General features: G+C 37.9%; 1 protein-coding gene across 10 annotated transcripts in view; it reads left to right on the top strand.

The window, feature by feature from the left end:
• The window catches only part of R3HCC1L (R3H domain and coiled-coil containing 1 like), a 187,469-nt gene that overhangs the window by 46,374 nt on the left and 126,083 nt on the right, over positions 1 to 15,012 (top strand). For all 10 annotated transcript variants that reach the window (XM_074339234.2, XM_088791907.1, XM_088791905.1 and 7 more), the window contains 2 exons: positions 2,931 to 4,726; positions 14,369 to 14,544. In XM_074339234.2, the coding sequence (XP_074195335.2) occupies positions 2,945 to 4,726; positions 14,369 to 14,544 (1,958 nt within the window). In that variant the 5' untranslated portion in view covers positions 2,931 to 2,944. The remainder of the gene's footprint in view (positions 1 to 2,930; positions 4,727 to 14,368; positions 14,545 to 15,012) is intronic.

The following is a 15,012-nucleotide window of genomic DNA, read 5'->3' as shown; positions in this document are numbered from 1 at the left end:
GCTAGTACTTTGTGCGTAGCTCAAGAAATTGAGGATATATTCTTTCCCTCAAAAATGATTAACCACTTTAGCAAAAAAGTCACATGTTTTACCTCATTGACATAAACAAAAGTATCACCCAGTAGTCCAAACTACACTTGGAAAGCCAGTTGCTAAACATTTATCAGCCCGCTGCGGGTCATCGCATAACTGAATTCAATGTTTTGGTAGGAAATAGACAATAGTATAAATGTATACTGTTATTCAGCTTTAGGAAATTGTATCATAACAATATGTGGATGTTAAGAGAAAAAGAAAGAATGAGTTTTAAAAGTCGTTAGCTGTAGCACATAACAATTTTAAATTTGAAGCCTTTGGTATATGTCTGTCGTAGATGAGATGTTGAATCATAGAATTTTGAGTTTGAGGAACGCTTAAAATTTGTCCAGACCAAGCTGCCTACAGGTGGAAATTCTTTCTCTGGTATCAGTCAGTCATCCAGAATGTATTTAAATTATTCTAGAAATAGTTTATTACCTGAAAATAACATTAGGGAACTCTAGAAGTAGAGTTTTTTTTAATTGAACTAACCTTTGTTTTCTTTTAATTTCTACCAGTTGGTTCTGGTACCGACTTCTAGAGAAATACAGAAGCATAGAAACATACCGTGTTTCCCTGAAAATAAGACCTAGCCAGACAATCAGCTCTAATGAGTCTTTTGGAGCAAAAATTAATATAAGATCTGGTCTTATTTTCCTAATATAAGACCAGGTCTTATATAGTATAATATAATACAATACAATACAATACAATATAATATAATATAATATAATATAATATAATATAATACTGGGTCTTATATTAATTTTTGCTTCAAAAGACGTATTAGAGCTAATTGTCTGGCTAGGTCTTATTTTCGGGGCAACAGGGTAGAAGAGAACATTTTTCTGTAGAGCAACCTTTCATGTATAAAGGTAGCTGGGATATTTCTGTTTAGACCTCTTTGGGCAAGAAGTACACCTTTAGTTCCTTTAACCATACATTGTGTGGTATGTTTTCTGGACAATTTAAGACTGTGTTGCCTTTCTAAACATCGACATCACAATCTTTTGGCTCTTACTGACTTTGTAGATGAGGTATAAGCCTTCAGAGCTTTTTTTGTGCAAATTGTACACAAGTCAGATGTACTGTGTTTGATTTTTTTTAACCCAGATCTTTGTATTTACTCATTCTTATGTCTTCATATTGCTTTCAGCACAGTATTGCAGATTGTAGAAATAATAATAAGTTTGTAATTTTATCATTTTTGGTATTTGTTAATCCTATCCATTTTGTGGTACAGATTTGATAAGCACTCAATATCTATTGTTTACATCCACGTTAATTAAAATGTTCAATTTCAAAGGGCTATGGGGACACAGTTCTCCATTAAATAACCCTCTCAAATTTACTTCCACCCATCGTCATTACTTTTTGTTGTGAGTCTTCCTACTAGTTCTGTTAAGTGGCTCACATTTTACCATCTTATTATATTTACAGAAATTCGTCAGAATGTATTTTGACAGAGGCTTTGCTGAGATCAAGATATACTATGTCTATAGCATCCCCTCCAATGAAATATACTTTAGTACTTCTGTCCTGAAAAGTAGGCATTCTTGAAAAATCTTGGCATGGCTAAATGTTAAAGTCATATGCTTCCACAAATGGAAAGATAGATAGAAAATCCACGAAGACTAGTGGGCTAGATGATAAGTAAGACATCAGAAAAGAAAAGGGACAAGATCCCTAAGGACACTTGGTCAGGGCCAGGTATCTACCTGGGCTGAAAAGAAAACAGCCTGAAGGAGCAGAGCGTCTTCACTGAGGAAGTGTTCTGGATCAGGTGAAATTTTAGGGACCCGAGACACAGTGGATAGGATTCGTTAGCCTTTCTTTTCCTCGTACTATCTCTGTCCTTTGAAATGTATGTGGTGAAATATTAACAACGGGTGCTTGTGAGTGTGTATGGTTGTTTCTTTGCTATGTATATAGCACCTCCTTATTCTCTTTGCTCTGGACAAGCTATCTACTTCACTTATTTTGAAGAATAACTCAGGATGAAATTGTCTAGTACCTTTTCTTCTATTTTGTAGATAGGAGATAGAAGTTTATTTAACCTTTGTGAAATTTCTCCTTGTTAAATTCCATTGAGCAACCATGGTGGAGGTTGTCAGGAAATTACTAGTGTGAGTTTTCTCATCACATTCTTTGGGCTCCACCCTCCTTCATCCTACCCAGGCCTGTTTTATTGCTGCTGGGAGGAAGAACATTTATAGTAGATCACTTGATTAAGTAGTATTAATAGAATAATGACTTTCTCTCTCCCACTATCTATTTCTTTCCTAAAAATAATAGTTCAAAAGCAGCGTCTTCTAGAAAGCAGCCCCTGATTAGTCGTCTCATTTTCTAGCCCACATTTAAGTTATTCCCATGCAAGTTACTCTTAAAATCATATTTATGTACATATATTTATGTTGAGTAAATGTGTTTCAGGGGTCCTCTTTGAGTATACTCTTCTATGTGAATTCTGAGCTCCTAGAATATGGAGACAGTTGTGTTTTATGAGTACTTGATAGCTGAGAATCACTGTTATAATCTGTTTTAATTCAGCCTAAGACCAGGCTACTTGTTTAAAAACTAGAGAGGACTTGGGAGGTAGAGGTAAAGGGTTTTGGAAATACAAAGAAAGAGGATATATGGATAACATTCATGGGTCATGAATTATTTTGGAATTTACTTTCCTTAGTTGCTTACCTGATTGCATTAATTATTTTATGGCAGGTTTTCTTTCTTTTAACTTGAGGGTTTCTATAGGCTAGATTAGTAGGCCCTCTACCTACTCTTTAAAAAATCTCTTGGTTCAATATATTGTAATTAGTTTCTGGTAATTAAATCATTCTCTTTTTTTGCAGATTGAGGTGGTGCCATGCAGCAAGAAGCAGCAAGATGCCGAGTTCGAGCCAGAAGGCCTGACATGGCACTTTATGTACCTAAAGCTCGGAGGGGTGTAGGACTTCTGAAGACAGGTGATGAGGAAAAAAGCTGTGTTCCACCTAACTGCATGGTGAAAGAACAACAAAAAGCAGATTCTCTCTCCCAACAGGACAAACCTGAGGCTCAAAGACTAAGTATTACTTCTGATAAAAAAGAGTACAATCGTAGGGAAGGAAAGAAATCTTCAACAAAATTAAGAAAAGACACGTGCCTTCAAGAAAGAAATAAAGATCGGGTGTGTACTAAGAGGGGAGCCACAGAAACCAAAGAAGTAATAGCCCAAGGACATCAGCAAGGAGTCCTAAATCCTGAGGTTCTACCTAGTGTACCTTTACAAAGACATTTTAAACCAAAGAAGGTGGAGTGTTTAGAAGTTGAAACCACAGCTGTAACAGGACGTGAGAAGTTGCTTCCAGCTCAGTCTTGTTCAGAAATCAGTGAGGCTCAGGTTCTAAACAAACCATTCCAACCTGTGGAATTCTGTGATTTAAGTAGGCACGAACTAAGTGGGGAAACATTTGAAGACAAAGATTTGGAAAGCAGAGTTGAAACTGATGCCAAGGTTGTAGAGATACGATCCCAGCTTCCTGGAGTTTGTAGTTCTGTTTTGAAACTTGAGAGTATGATTGCACCAGTAAAGCTAAGCTCTGATTCTGGACTTGTACAACAAGGCATACAGACGTCAGGTGGAATGTTGACGCTCAGCAGTGGAGGCATCACCACTATGCCAGATGGTGTCACTGATCAAACTTGTGTAGACTTTGAAGCTGAGAATGGTGGTGACACAGCCAACAGTACAGATTTCATCTTGGATCAGAAAGGTATAGATTCCATTCCTGAGAAAATGGGTCACAGCTCTCATAAAATGACTATAGTCAACAAATTAGAGAGCATAAGTGACATTTTTGATCCAACAATGATTAGAGAATTTGAGGAGAATGACAGCACTGCTGGTGAGTTATGTGTAAAGTATGAACCTTCGGATACAACTGTCCTTGTTCATGAAACAGATATAGGTAATGGGTCTAGGAGGAGAGATGACATTACAAATAAGGCAGGTGTGATGGACATTACACATGCCGTGTCTGATCAAAGCACTGGAGGCAGCCCTTGTGTAGTTGCCGTTAGAGTAGCTGAGGAGGCCTGTAGCAACACCAGGAGTTTCTCAAAATACTTAGAAATGAGTGGAGATACAGCCCATCTTCACGCAGCTAGAAGTGGAAATGACGCTGAAAATGTCAGCAACCTGACTGCTTGCTCAGACGTTTATGCTGAAAATGTTCCATCTAGTTTCATGGAGTCCATAGGAGAGTCTATAGAGAGCTTCTCAGATTGTGCTTCCTCCTCACCTATAAAGAAGATTGCTGGCAGTAATTGTAACACTTTCTTGGACTCTGAACTCAGTATGTTAAATGGGACCAAAGTACTTTCGGATGGTGCATTGGGCAATGATCTAGATTGTATTGGTGATATAACAGACGCATTGCATGAACTGAAAACTGCTGAAGAGTTCAAAACAAAAGAGGAAGATGACTCAGAGAATATAGAATTTGGTATATCCTTTCCTGATATAGAATCAGTATCTATGGAGACATCCATGGAACTGAAAGCAACTGAAACTTCTCACATGGAGGGAAGTGCTGCTCCTGAGGAGAGCTGGGAGTCCATGTTTAATGATGATGGTGACTGCCTGGACCCACGTCTTCTGCAGGAGGTATGTTTAATGGAAATTGCTTGATGCTTAGATAATTTATAGATTTATAGAACCTGGGATTTGGGGGGTAATTTTGTTAGGTATTCGTATACATTCACTCATATTACATCCAATGTAAGGGTTCCTGCAGTAACCACTAGGATTGTATTATTATAGATTGAGAAAAGAATATCTGGTAGATCTTTAAAAAGTAAAACATACAGAATTGAGCTGTATCTATAGTAGCCAAGTCCTGCGAGATCTTAATTGAATAAAGATGCATTTAATGGATTCTGGCTATCTTGAGGCAGTAAAGAGGGAAACCTCTTCAAAAGGGCTTTTCTGTATTGACAAGATGTATTTTACATAGGCCTGTTTGAGGGAAGGAGAAGAATTTGTGGTTGTTCATACTTAATTTTCCAGTAGATATTCAAATGTCATTAGACACTGTAGAGGGAAAGAAGTACAGAAAGGAAGGGTAAAATAAAGGAAGGCATGATTATATTTTAAGGAGTTTATGGTGAGTAAAATGAAAGAATTAGTAATTATTGAGTCTCTATAGAAAATATAAGTGAATGATGACATGTTGGCTAGTTCATAAATGCAGAATGTGAGATTTTTGAGGGCATCTTAGACATTATTTGGTTCAGTCTTCATTTTCTTAATTTAGACATTCACTCTATCCAACATTTAAATTCCTTACCATAAGTAAGAATCATTGGTTTTAAATAGTAGAACCGCTCCCTCTTTCATTCCTTATAGTGGGTTCACATAACCTTTGCCTGGAAGGGAAAAAAATGATTTTCCTGTAAAATCGCCAGTTTCATAAATGAGAAAATTGAAGCTTATTGGTCATACCTTTGGGAAAGGCAGAATCAGGATGATAGTTGAATTCCGTCTTAATCCAGTGTTGATGTTCTTGCTACCAGACCATTTCCTCACCGATAAAATAGTTTTGTTTGAGTGATTCCAAAGAGCCTTTTAAATACTAAATGATGAGTCTTCTGTTTCTTAGAATTAAACCAGAAGTATAGAAAAAGGATCACATGGGTGTGAAAGGGACGCACGAGACTGAAGAGGGCAGCCTGGTGGTGAGAACGGCCTTTCCAATACCGAGCAGTTCCTCCCCACACTTAGGTGCTTGCGTGCACACCTGTACCACAGCTAGCACTTCTTATCAGGAAGCACTGTGTCCTGACCATTCCTTAGAAAGAAACACAGAGCAGAAAGTATCTATAAAGGGGTATCCCTGAATCCCTTGAAATTGCATGATAATTGTTACATGGATGTGCAGTTTTTCATAGCTTTCATCAGATTCTGAAAGGCGATGGTTCCCCTTGTATGGTGTGTATATTTACAAGTACATTTATAAGATTGTATGTTTATAAGTTTTTCAAGTGACTCTGATGCACGTAAAGTGAGAGCCACTGCTCACAGGTAATACACAGACTTCAATGGATATCAGAAAGTGAGTGTGGTAACTAGAAATGGCTGTCAGCCCATAGCTAGAAAGAAAAACACCGTTCAGCAGAGGTTTTAAACTCAAATTGGGTTAAGACATTATTAATAATGGGGGAAGTTAGGTGAATATAGAAAAGTTATTAAGGATCCAAGCAGTGGAAGGAGGCCTTCGTCTGAGAAAGGAAGCAGTGTTCATCGGAGCTGGCAGAAGGACGACCTGAGGGAGTAGCAAGCACAGGTGCGCACAGGAGGGAGAACAGCTTCCTGCAAACGAAGGCCATGGCACACGGCTTTTTACACGTGTTAGGACTCAGCAAATATTCATTGAATGGATGTAGGCGGTAGGGCCGAGTTGAGGCTGTCTTCCTTTTTAGGGTGGCTTCCAGGCACTTGCAAAACATCAGTGCAGCTGGAACTTGGGTTCTGTGTAGCAGCTCAGGGATGTAGCTTCTGTACTGAGGGGACAGGGGATTCAGGTGGGCAACTCTTTTTCAGGTCTTAACACCGTTTAGAAGAGGTGCAAAAGAATTCAGGGAACTACTCAGTATTTTGAGGATCATAGTAAGTACTATGGGCAAAGAGGACACTGGCATGAGCGAAAGCTGGGACCGTAGGAAACGAGTCTGCAGTGTCTTACGCTGCAGCCAGCCAGGGCCGAGGTGCTGTGTTTGGACATCTTGGCTGCTTGGTAGAGAGTGGGCCTGTGTTGAGCTATGAGGATGGAGGAGAGCAGGAAAGGAGATGGACTGAGAATGCCGCGTGGGTCCAACTTGAAATTTTGGTCTCCTGCGCTGTAGGTTTTAGAAGCTGTAGTAATAATCATGTTATTAAAAGAGATCACAAATCCAATAACATTAATAGTCCTTTGGTGACTATTACTCTTAATTTATTATTTATATTGCTCCAAACATACTTTATTAAAGGCTAAATCAGAGTGTCTGCCTACCTTGAAAACATTCCAAAGCCAAAGATTTTTGGCTCTTTTCCCAGCTGGCCTGTTTGTTGACAATGGCTAGATATATGGCGGTATGTCTAATACTTCTAATAGGCAGAGAGGTATGCTGTAGAGCAGGGTGTGGCAGCCATTGGCATGTGAAGCAGTTTCCTGTGACATTTGAACCTCTAAAACTGCCTGAGGAGGGTAGAGAGCATAGCTAGGTCATTACTGAGCTCCCAGAAATGCAACTCTTGATGAGACTCTAAGATCACAATTTCCTAAAGCCATGGCGTGGTATGGATGCTTAAATCGGTAATTTATAGACAAAAGGATGTTGGCTTGACTTCTTTTAACCCTCTGAGAGCTTGGTGCAAGAACACAGGAATTACCGTGTTTCCCTGAAAATAAGACCTAGCTGGACAATTGGCTCTAGTGCGTCTTTTGGAGCAAAAATTAATATAAGGCCAGGTCTTATTTAATATAATATTAATATTAATATATTAATAACATTAATATATTAATAATAACATAATGTAAGACCGGGTCTTATTTTACTATAATATAAGACCGGGCCTTATATTAATTTTTGCTCCAAAAGACGCATTAGAACTGATTGTCCGGCTAGGTCTTATTTTCGAGGAAACACGGTATTATTATCTAGATAAAACCTCATAGCCCGTTTCCTCTACTGAATAGCAATCTTACTGGTGGGATACCAGCAATATAACATTGATGTTGACGGACACTGGCATTTGGTCCCTTCACTGGCCTTGATTTCAGTTTGTAGATAGGGACAAATAATTAGGTAAGATTTTCCTGTTATAACAATGTACAACCATGGAAAAGAGAAGCGCCGAGGAACACACCGCCCATTCCCTCTGTGTGTGCTAACTCATGCTCATATACTCTCTCTGTCTCCCTATAGTCTTTTGCAAAAATGCTCTTCATTTTTAAATAGAAAACTCAAAGTTGAAAGGAAAAATTCATAATCCAGCCACCAAAAACAAATTATATGAAAGTACAAAGGGAGGAAAGTCCTTCATATCCCACCCCCAGGGACCTCATTAATAATTGGTAACCCATCACTTTGCAGTTACATAGCAAATATGGAGCACTTAGAGTTTGCCACACGAAATTGCAAATAGTTAGGTCTATACTGTTGTTATCACTAGTATGGTAAAGGCACTGTGCTACATGGCAGCTTTCCTCCCTGTTCTAAAGCTGCTTTTATTTTATTTGGAGAGACAGAATGTAACCTGTAGACAGTCACTTCACAGTCTGAAGGATAATTAATATAAAGCAACCATATAATTTGATTGTCTAATGAGTAATGAGTAGACAATGGCTTCAAAAGAGGATTTGATCCCTGAGGGCTAAACTGGTTGATACCATTTCGTGTTGGTGAGGCCGTAGAATTAGACAAGCCATTATAATACCCGCTTCCACTGGATTGTTCTATGCTCCTAATTTATATTTTCTACTTCTATTTTTTTCTAATAAATGTAAATAACTTTATTTTTTTGAGCAGTTCTAGGTACACACAAAAAAATTGAGAGAAAAGTATAGAGTTTCCATACACTCCCTCATTCTTCTATTGCTATTTTAATTTTTCACAGTATCTTTTGTTATTAGTTCCAGCTCATTTTAGCAGACTTGTATTTACTATTTTTATTTAAATGTCTGAATTAGCATGTTTTTGGCTGTCTAAGTGGAGATTTATGGACCCACCTTCCAGATGGTATATATCCTCAGGCAGTTGCTTGGGATATCCAGTGAAGAATCCATTGAATTATGTGCTCTGTGGATTGTTCAGTCCTGTAGTGGATGGTGACTAGATCTCTGGTTCACATAGAAAGAGGGAACATTAAGTAGATTCCATTGTTCATAGTTTGTTTTTTTGAACCCAGTAACTCCTAAAATTAAAAATCTCCCTTCTGAGTTCTGTTAGATCTGTTATATAACGCTTTTTTTCCCCTCTAAATCTGCATTCAAACCAACAGCATTTTAGTTTCTGAATCCTTTTCAGAACTAAAGAAAGCTGTAAACATTTCTGGGCCTATATTGTCAGTAAAAGGAGTGATTCTTGTTGAAGCTTCAGCGACTCCTGGTGAGCCTGTGTCCCAGGGGTGCTTTTACTTCCGTGAGCGCCTGAGATGTCGGGTGTGCAGTATGGTTGGGGGCAGTGACAGGACTCATCACGCTCATTCGTTTCACTCATTCCCTGTTTAGTGACAGTAGCAGGGACGGGAAATGGTAGGGTTGGCCAAGAGGGTCCGAGTGCACACCCTGCCCTCGTCAGGAAGAAAAACAGGCAACAGCTATGTCCCCAAATTAGAAATGTATTTGTGTTAAAAATCTTGGTTAAAGATAGAAACATATATTTTGGGACAGTTACATCTCACCCACAGTTTGATTTGAATCAATTTAATAATTTATATCAGAAATTACTTCTAAGCATACTGGGTACTCTGTTGCTAGCCTTTGGGAAGGATCGCTAAGGAGGAAAAGACAGACCCAGCTATAAGCCTGACTGCTGGGCCAACTGTGTAAATATATTTAAATTCCGACTTTTTTGTTGTGATGAATTTGGGGTTGGGGTATGGAGAGGTGTAAGTTCGCAATAAGGCCGAGGTTTGGGACAGAGGAAGTGTTTTAAGTGCTGATCAGCAGCCTTGCACAGAAGGTCTTTTGTGTGAATTGACCAAAAGCGGAGATTGGTGAGGCACAGCCAGGCAGATGCCCAGGCGTACTAGACGTTAGGCTTCAAGCACAACAACTGTATTTCTGATCCTCCAGAGGATGGGTCATACTGTTATACTTGCTGCCTGCAATGAGGTTGGCTCGTTTCCTAAACCAGTGGATCTGACTCTGCAGTTTGAACGTCAGAAGTACGTATCTATTGCTGTTGCTGAGTGGGACAGATAGGCAAGGACTAATTCATACTCTACAGTAATAAACAAGGGATACTTTGGATGTGGGAGAACAGGCCTGGATGTGATGCAGGATTTTAGGTAGCGAAAGGGAACATAGGAAAAAGTGGATCAGGGACTAGAGAAATCAAGAAGTGGAATGGCAATCAATACTAAGTTTGCAGTTTTTTGTAGGTCCAGAGGACCATTGTTGTCAGTGACTATCATAGCAGTGCCTGAGTTAAGCTGTCACGGTTAGTTTGGGAAATTCAAACCTGTAGCATCACCGTGTTTGACTTAGTTTTACTATTTCAGGCCAGCCTAGTCTTACCTTTCTACTTCATCAGTGGTATCTCTCCATCTAGTCTTTCCAATCTTGCAGGGGAAGAGGAAATACAGATGTCGCCCTGCCTTCTCAGTCTTCCTCTTGACTGTAAATTTAACCTACCACCGTTCTTTCACTGTTCGGTGGATCTATTTAACATCTTCCCAAGAATGCCAACATCAGCCTGCCGTGTTAACCTGTCCATCCTCTCCGAATGGGAGCCAGGTCCATGTTGGATATTCACTCGGGCCCCTGCCCTGCCCCTGCCGTTACATTACTTTCAGGGGAGAGAACTGGATCTCACAAATTTATCCTCTGGCACTGGGGTCAGTAAATTATCATCTGAACCAATTGTTGGAGCACTCTACGTTTCATTATTGTAACTTGCTTTTTTATTTCCTTTTTCCCTTCTCCTTTTCTGCTTGCATGTCCACTTCCCCCTTTCTTCTCTTTTACTGTGCCTTAATCCAAGGCTATGACCATGGCTTTCTCACATTGATGGTAATCGGTATTGAGATGTTGCTGATAGCTAGTCTAGAGAAATCTTTAGATGGCACCTTGCATGACATTCCACCCATTCAGTTTTACAACATTTTTTGAAGCCAGAGTTTGTGTTTTTGGCCTTGGTTTCTTGATAAGGTTAATGGAAGCATAGCCTATAAATATAGATATAGATATAAAATATGTGATATATATGTATATATATGTATGTATGTATACACAGAGGGTGCCAAAAAGGTGTGTATACATTTTAAGAAAGGAAAACTATATTAAAATTGTAATATTCAATATATACCGATAACAAAAGATGAATACAAGTCACGTTTGACTTCTGCAATTACAAGAGGTGCTCAAAGTGGTTACTTACCATCAGCGTCCAGACATTTCTGATGATGGCGAACTACTGCTTGAGCAGTGTTGACCAAACTGTCCACTTGCATCCATTTTTGGCATGCCCGGTGTGTGTGTGTGTGTGTGTGTGTGCAAAATTTTATTTGCAGATAGGGAATACCAGACAGATTATTTAGTTTTATGCTAATGTATAGAATGTTAGAGTTTAAACGTCTGAATTTATCCTTTAACTGTTGAAAAGGACTTAGGCCTAAAGCAGCATAGAAGAGGCTGGAAGCTATAATGGTGTATATTAAACACTGCAGTATTATCTTTTTAGGGAACTCTTTTTGGATGCTTTTGGATTTAGGACATGTGAAATTTAAAAAGACTTAAAACACTTTCTATTTTTTAAATAAACAGTGTTATTTCCCTATCTGCAAAGATGGAGAGTTAAATGGATAAAACATTTTAACATTCTATCTTTTGCTTTATTCACATTACCATAGACCAACATGAAAAATTCTTGATTGTTAATCTCTATTTTCTGCGGTATTGGAATACCTTAGATAGAATCAAATCCAGATAATCTAAAAACTTTATTTTTTTGTTTATAGCTTAATCCTGTTCCCCAATCAAATCTTTTAACTTATCAAGGTTTATAGTAAATAATAAAAATTTAAATTGATTTTCTTCGATGGAAAGGGAGTCAATAAGCAGTTAAGTAGCCACAAGATAACAGTGGAAGAGAAAAATAGAACTGAAGTGCTTGAATAACCTAACCTACATAATTGAGAATTGACTATATGGGTTAATTCTATAAATAATTACGGTACGTAGACATGGTGACATTTGAAGCTACTGAGGTAACGTTACACCACCAACTTGTGGTCACATCTCAGTTGTCCTTGCTCGTGTAACCCCCTCATGCTGCCCCATATTTAAATTGGTTCTAGCTATATAGTTTAAAGTTGTTATGTTTAATTTTGTTTAAGTGAATGTACACAGAAAAATGTTCTTATTCCTGCCTTCCAAGATCGGAGCTAGGATTATATCACAGCCCTTGAATTTTAAGGACTAAAACTTGAATTGTTTAGGAGACAGAACTATACAAGTTTTTTTTAAAAAGAATGGTAGCATTGAGAGGGACCTATGACATAATGTAGCCGAGCCCTCTCGCTTTATAAGTAAGGTAACCAAGGCCCAGAAAAGTTATTTACCTCGTTAAGGTTAGTGCCAGCATTGGCATCAGAATCTGAGTCTCCGGTTTCATTGAATTGAAAATGCCATTGATTGTGAAATAAATACATAATTATTTCATGTTATCACTAAGAAAGACAAAATTGAAACTTTCACACAGTGCTTACCCTTTAGAATTTTTATTTTATACATATTGAAAGAACTCTTTTAGACTTCATTAGACAATTTTTTAAATCATGTATCATTTCTTACACAAGGAAAATGTAGGTGAAATAAATTGGTTAAGGTTTCCCTAAAACTTTGTATTTACAGTCCAACTCTTTCTTATAACTTCTTGACTCAGTCATTGATCTTGATGCCTTTCCATCCTGTATCAGCTCTGTGCCACCAAGAACTTTGAAGATGCAGCATTTCTTAAAAGAATACATAAAAGAAGCAAAAATCATTGTTTTGGATTCTTAAGCCACCTTTGCACTTACATAGAGCTATTCTTATATCTGGGATTTTCTTCCACATTGCTAACCACCCTTTCTGCAAGTTTTGGTACTGGTACTTCATGCTCATGCATGTGTAGGCAAGCAGTGCCTGACTGTAAAATACATCCTGATGTCAGAGATGTTATTAATAAAATGTGAAAAAACATGTGTCTTAGAATTGATGAAATTTGGTATATATCCAACTGCTAAGTGTTATGATATAGTAGTGTAGGGTAAGGAGAAACCACCACATTTGAATCAATAGGGAAAGTGTCAAGAGGAGATAAAGATTGAAAGGTCTTAAAGGAGCGAAAGGATCAGGAGCAGACAAAACATTCCAGGCTGTGAGAACAGCTTGTAGAAAATGCAGAATGTTCCCAGATTTAGGTCCTAAAGTTGTGATTGAATACTTAGGTGCCAGGCAGTATACTAAACACTTAATACATTTAATCCACATAGCTATCTATGAGGTGTAAGTGCTATTCCATATTTTTTTAGATGTAAAACTGAAGCTTAGTGGAGAAAAAGAACTAGAGACACAGTAATAAATAAACACTTTTGTTGATTTTACTTAAATCACCTTTCCCCTTTACTCCCTCCCAAATAAAATTCTTGAATCCATTTTTCACTTCTTCAAGGGATATATCCTTGGCATTGCAAGTTCTCATTTCCTCATTTCATGGGAAAAGAGGCACAGTATAAAAGGCAGGGCTTGAAGGGATCTGGTTGGACTTTTGATTAACAGAGAAGATACTCTTGGGTCTGAAGGCTTTGGGTGGTCGGTCAGTACTAGCATCTAGGTTTTATAACAGGTGAATGACAAAATGGCTTTGCTGCCACTTTCCATTTTTCCCTTTCTCTCTGCTTCCAATGTGAAATAGCCTTTAGTTTTTTTCATAGGATAGTGGAATTTTAAGTATTGTTCATTACTATTAATTCCTTTACTAACCTGCCATGTGGGAATTCCTTTAGATAGCTCTCATGCTACCTAAATATAATTATGTGTATCACTTAAATTGTTTTAACTACATTTTAACTACATCCAACAAAAGGTAGACTAACAAAGTGTTTTCATTTTTAAAAATTTTGATTTGTTTTTATTCTCTTCCAAAAAAGAAGCTATGAGATGAGTCTAATCAATAAGCTCACATAAAACACACAAGTTATTAATTCATCTCTTCAGCTATTTTCTGAAATTCATTTTCCAAGATGTGCCATTATGTGTAGCTCACCACATTAATCATTCTGCATTTTCTCACACACTGGTTGAGAGAGGCAAGTTAACGTTCACGCATTGCCCGTCTTTGCTAGAATTTCAATACCTTCTCAAGTATTCCACATGTATAAAATAAACTGAGTGATAGAATCCTGGTTATTATTGTATTTCTGAGCAGTATTAATACAGGGACAATGATAAAGGTTAAGGAGTAGGAACATGGAGACGAGGAGGATTGTTTATGGGAGGATATTTTATGATGCTCTGGGCTTGATGTAACAGCCACTTTTATGCTTTCTCCTCCTTAGTTGTCCGGGAATATGAAGAATAGAGAAAGCATCCAGGAACCTAGATTTGATTATTACAACAACGAAGTTCCTGATATTGACCTTAGTGATTGTGAATTCCCACATGTCATTGAAATTTATGACTTCCCCCAAGAATTTCGCACTGAAGACCTCCTACGGGTTTTCTGCAGTTATCAGTAAGTATTTGCAAATGGTTGGGGATACTAGGGAAAGTGGGATGAATTTTTCTTAAAATGTCTTCTGAAAAGTCATCTCTTTTGTTTTCCTATCGCCTGTTTACTTTAGCATCGAGTTTGTTTATTGTCTTTTCCAAGACCATTAGAAATATTCTGTTTCAAATGACTCTTTTTGTAAGTTTCTTAAAAATGCCAAATAGTCTTTCTGGACTCCATTTTTGCATTTTGGAAGAACGATATCAATGATGACTTCTAAATCTGTTTTCATTGTGCATTTAGTCCATTTATATTTATTGTAATTATTGATATACAGTTAACCCTTGAACAAGGTAGCAGGTAGGGGCACCGACCAACCCACCCAATCAATAATCTGCACATAACTTTTGAGTCTCCAAAAACTTATCTATAATAGCCTACTGTTGACTGGAAGCCTTACCAATAACATAAACAGGCTATTCATTCATACAC

Source organism: Rhinolophus sinicus, chromosome 15 (genome assembly GCF_057876585.1).
Source record: "Rhinolophus sinicus isolate RSI-liver-muscle chromosome 15, RSI-T2T, whole genome shotgun sequence".
Taxonomy (NCBI): domain Eukaryota; kingdom Metazoa; phylum Chordata; class Mammalia; order Chiroptera; family Rhinolophidae; genus Rhinolophus; species Rhinolophus sinicus.
Note: the sequence above shows the minus strand (reverse complement) of the source record. Positions and strands in the feature narration are given on the sequence as shown.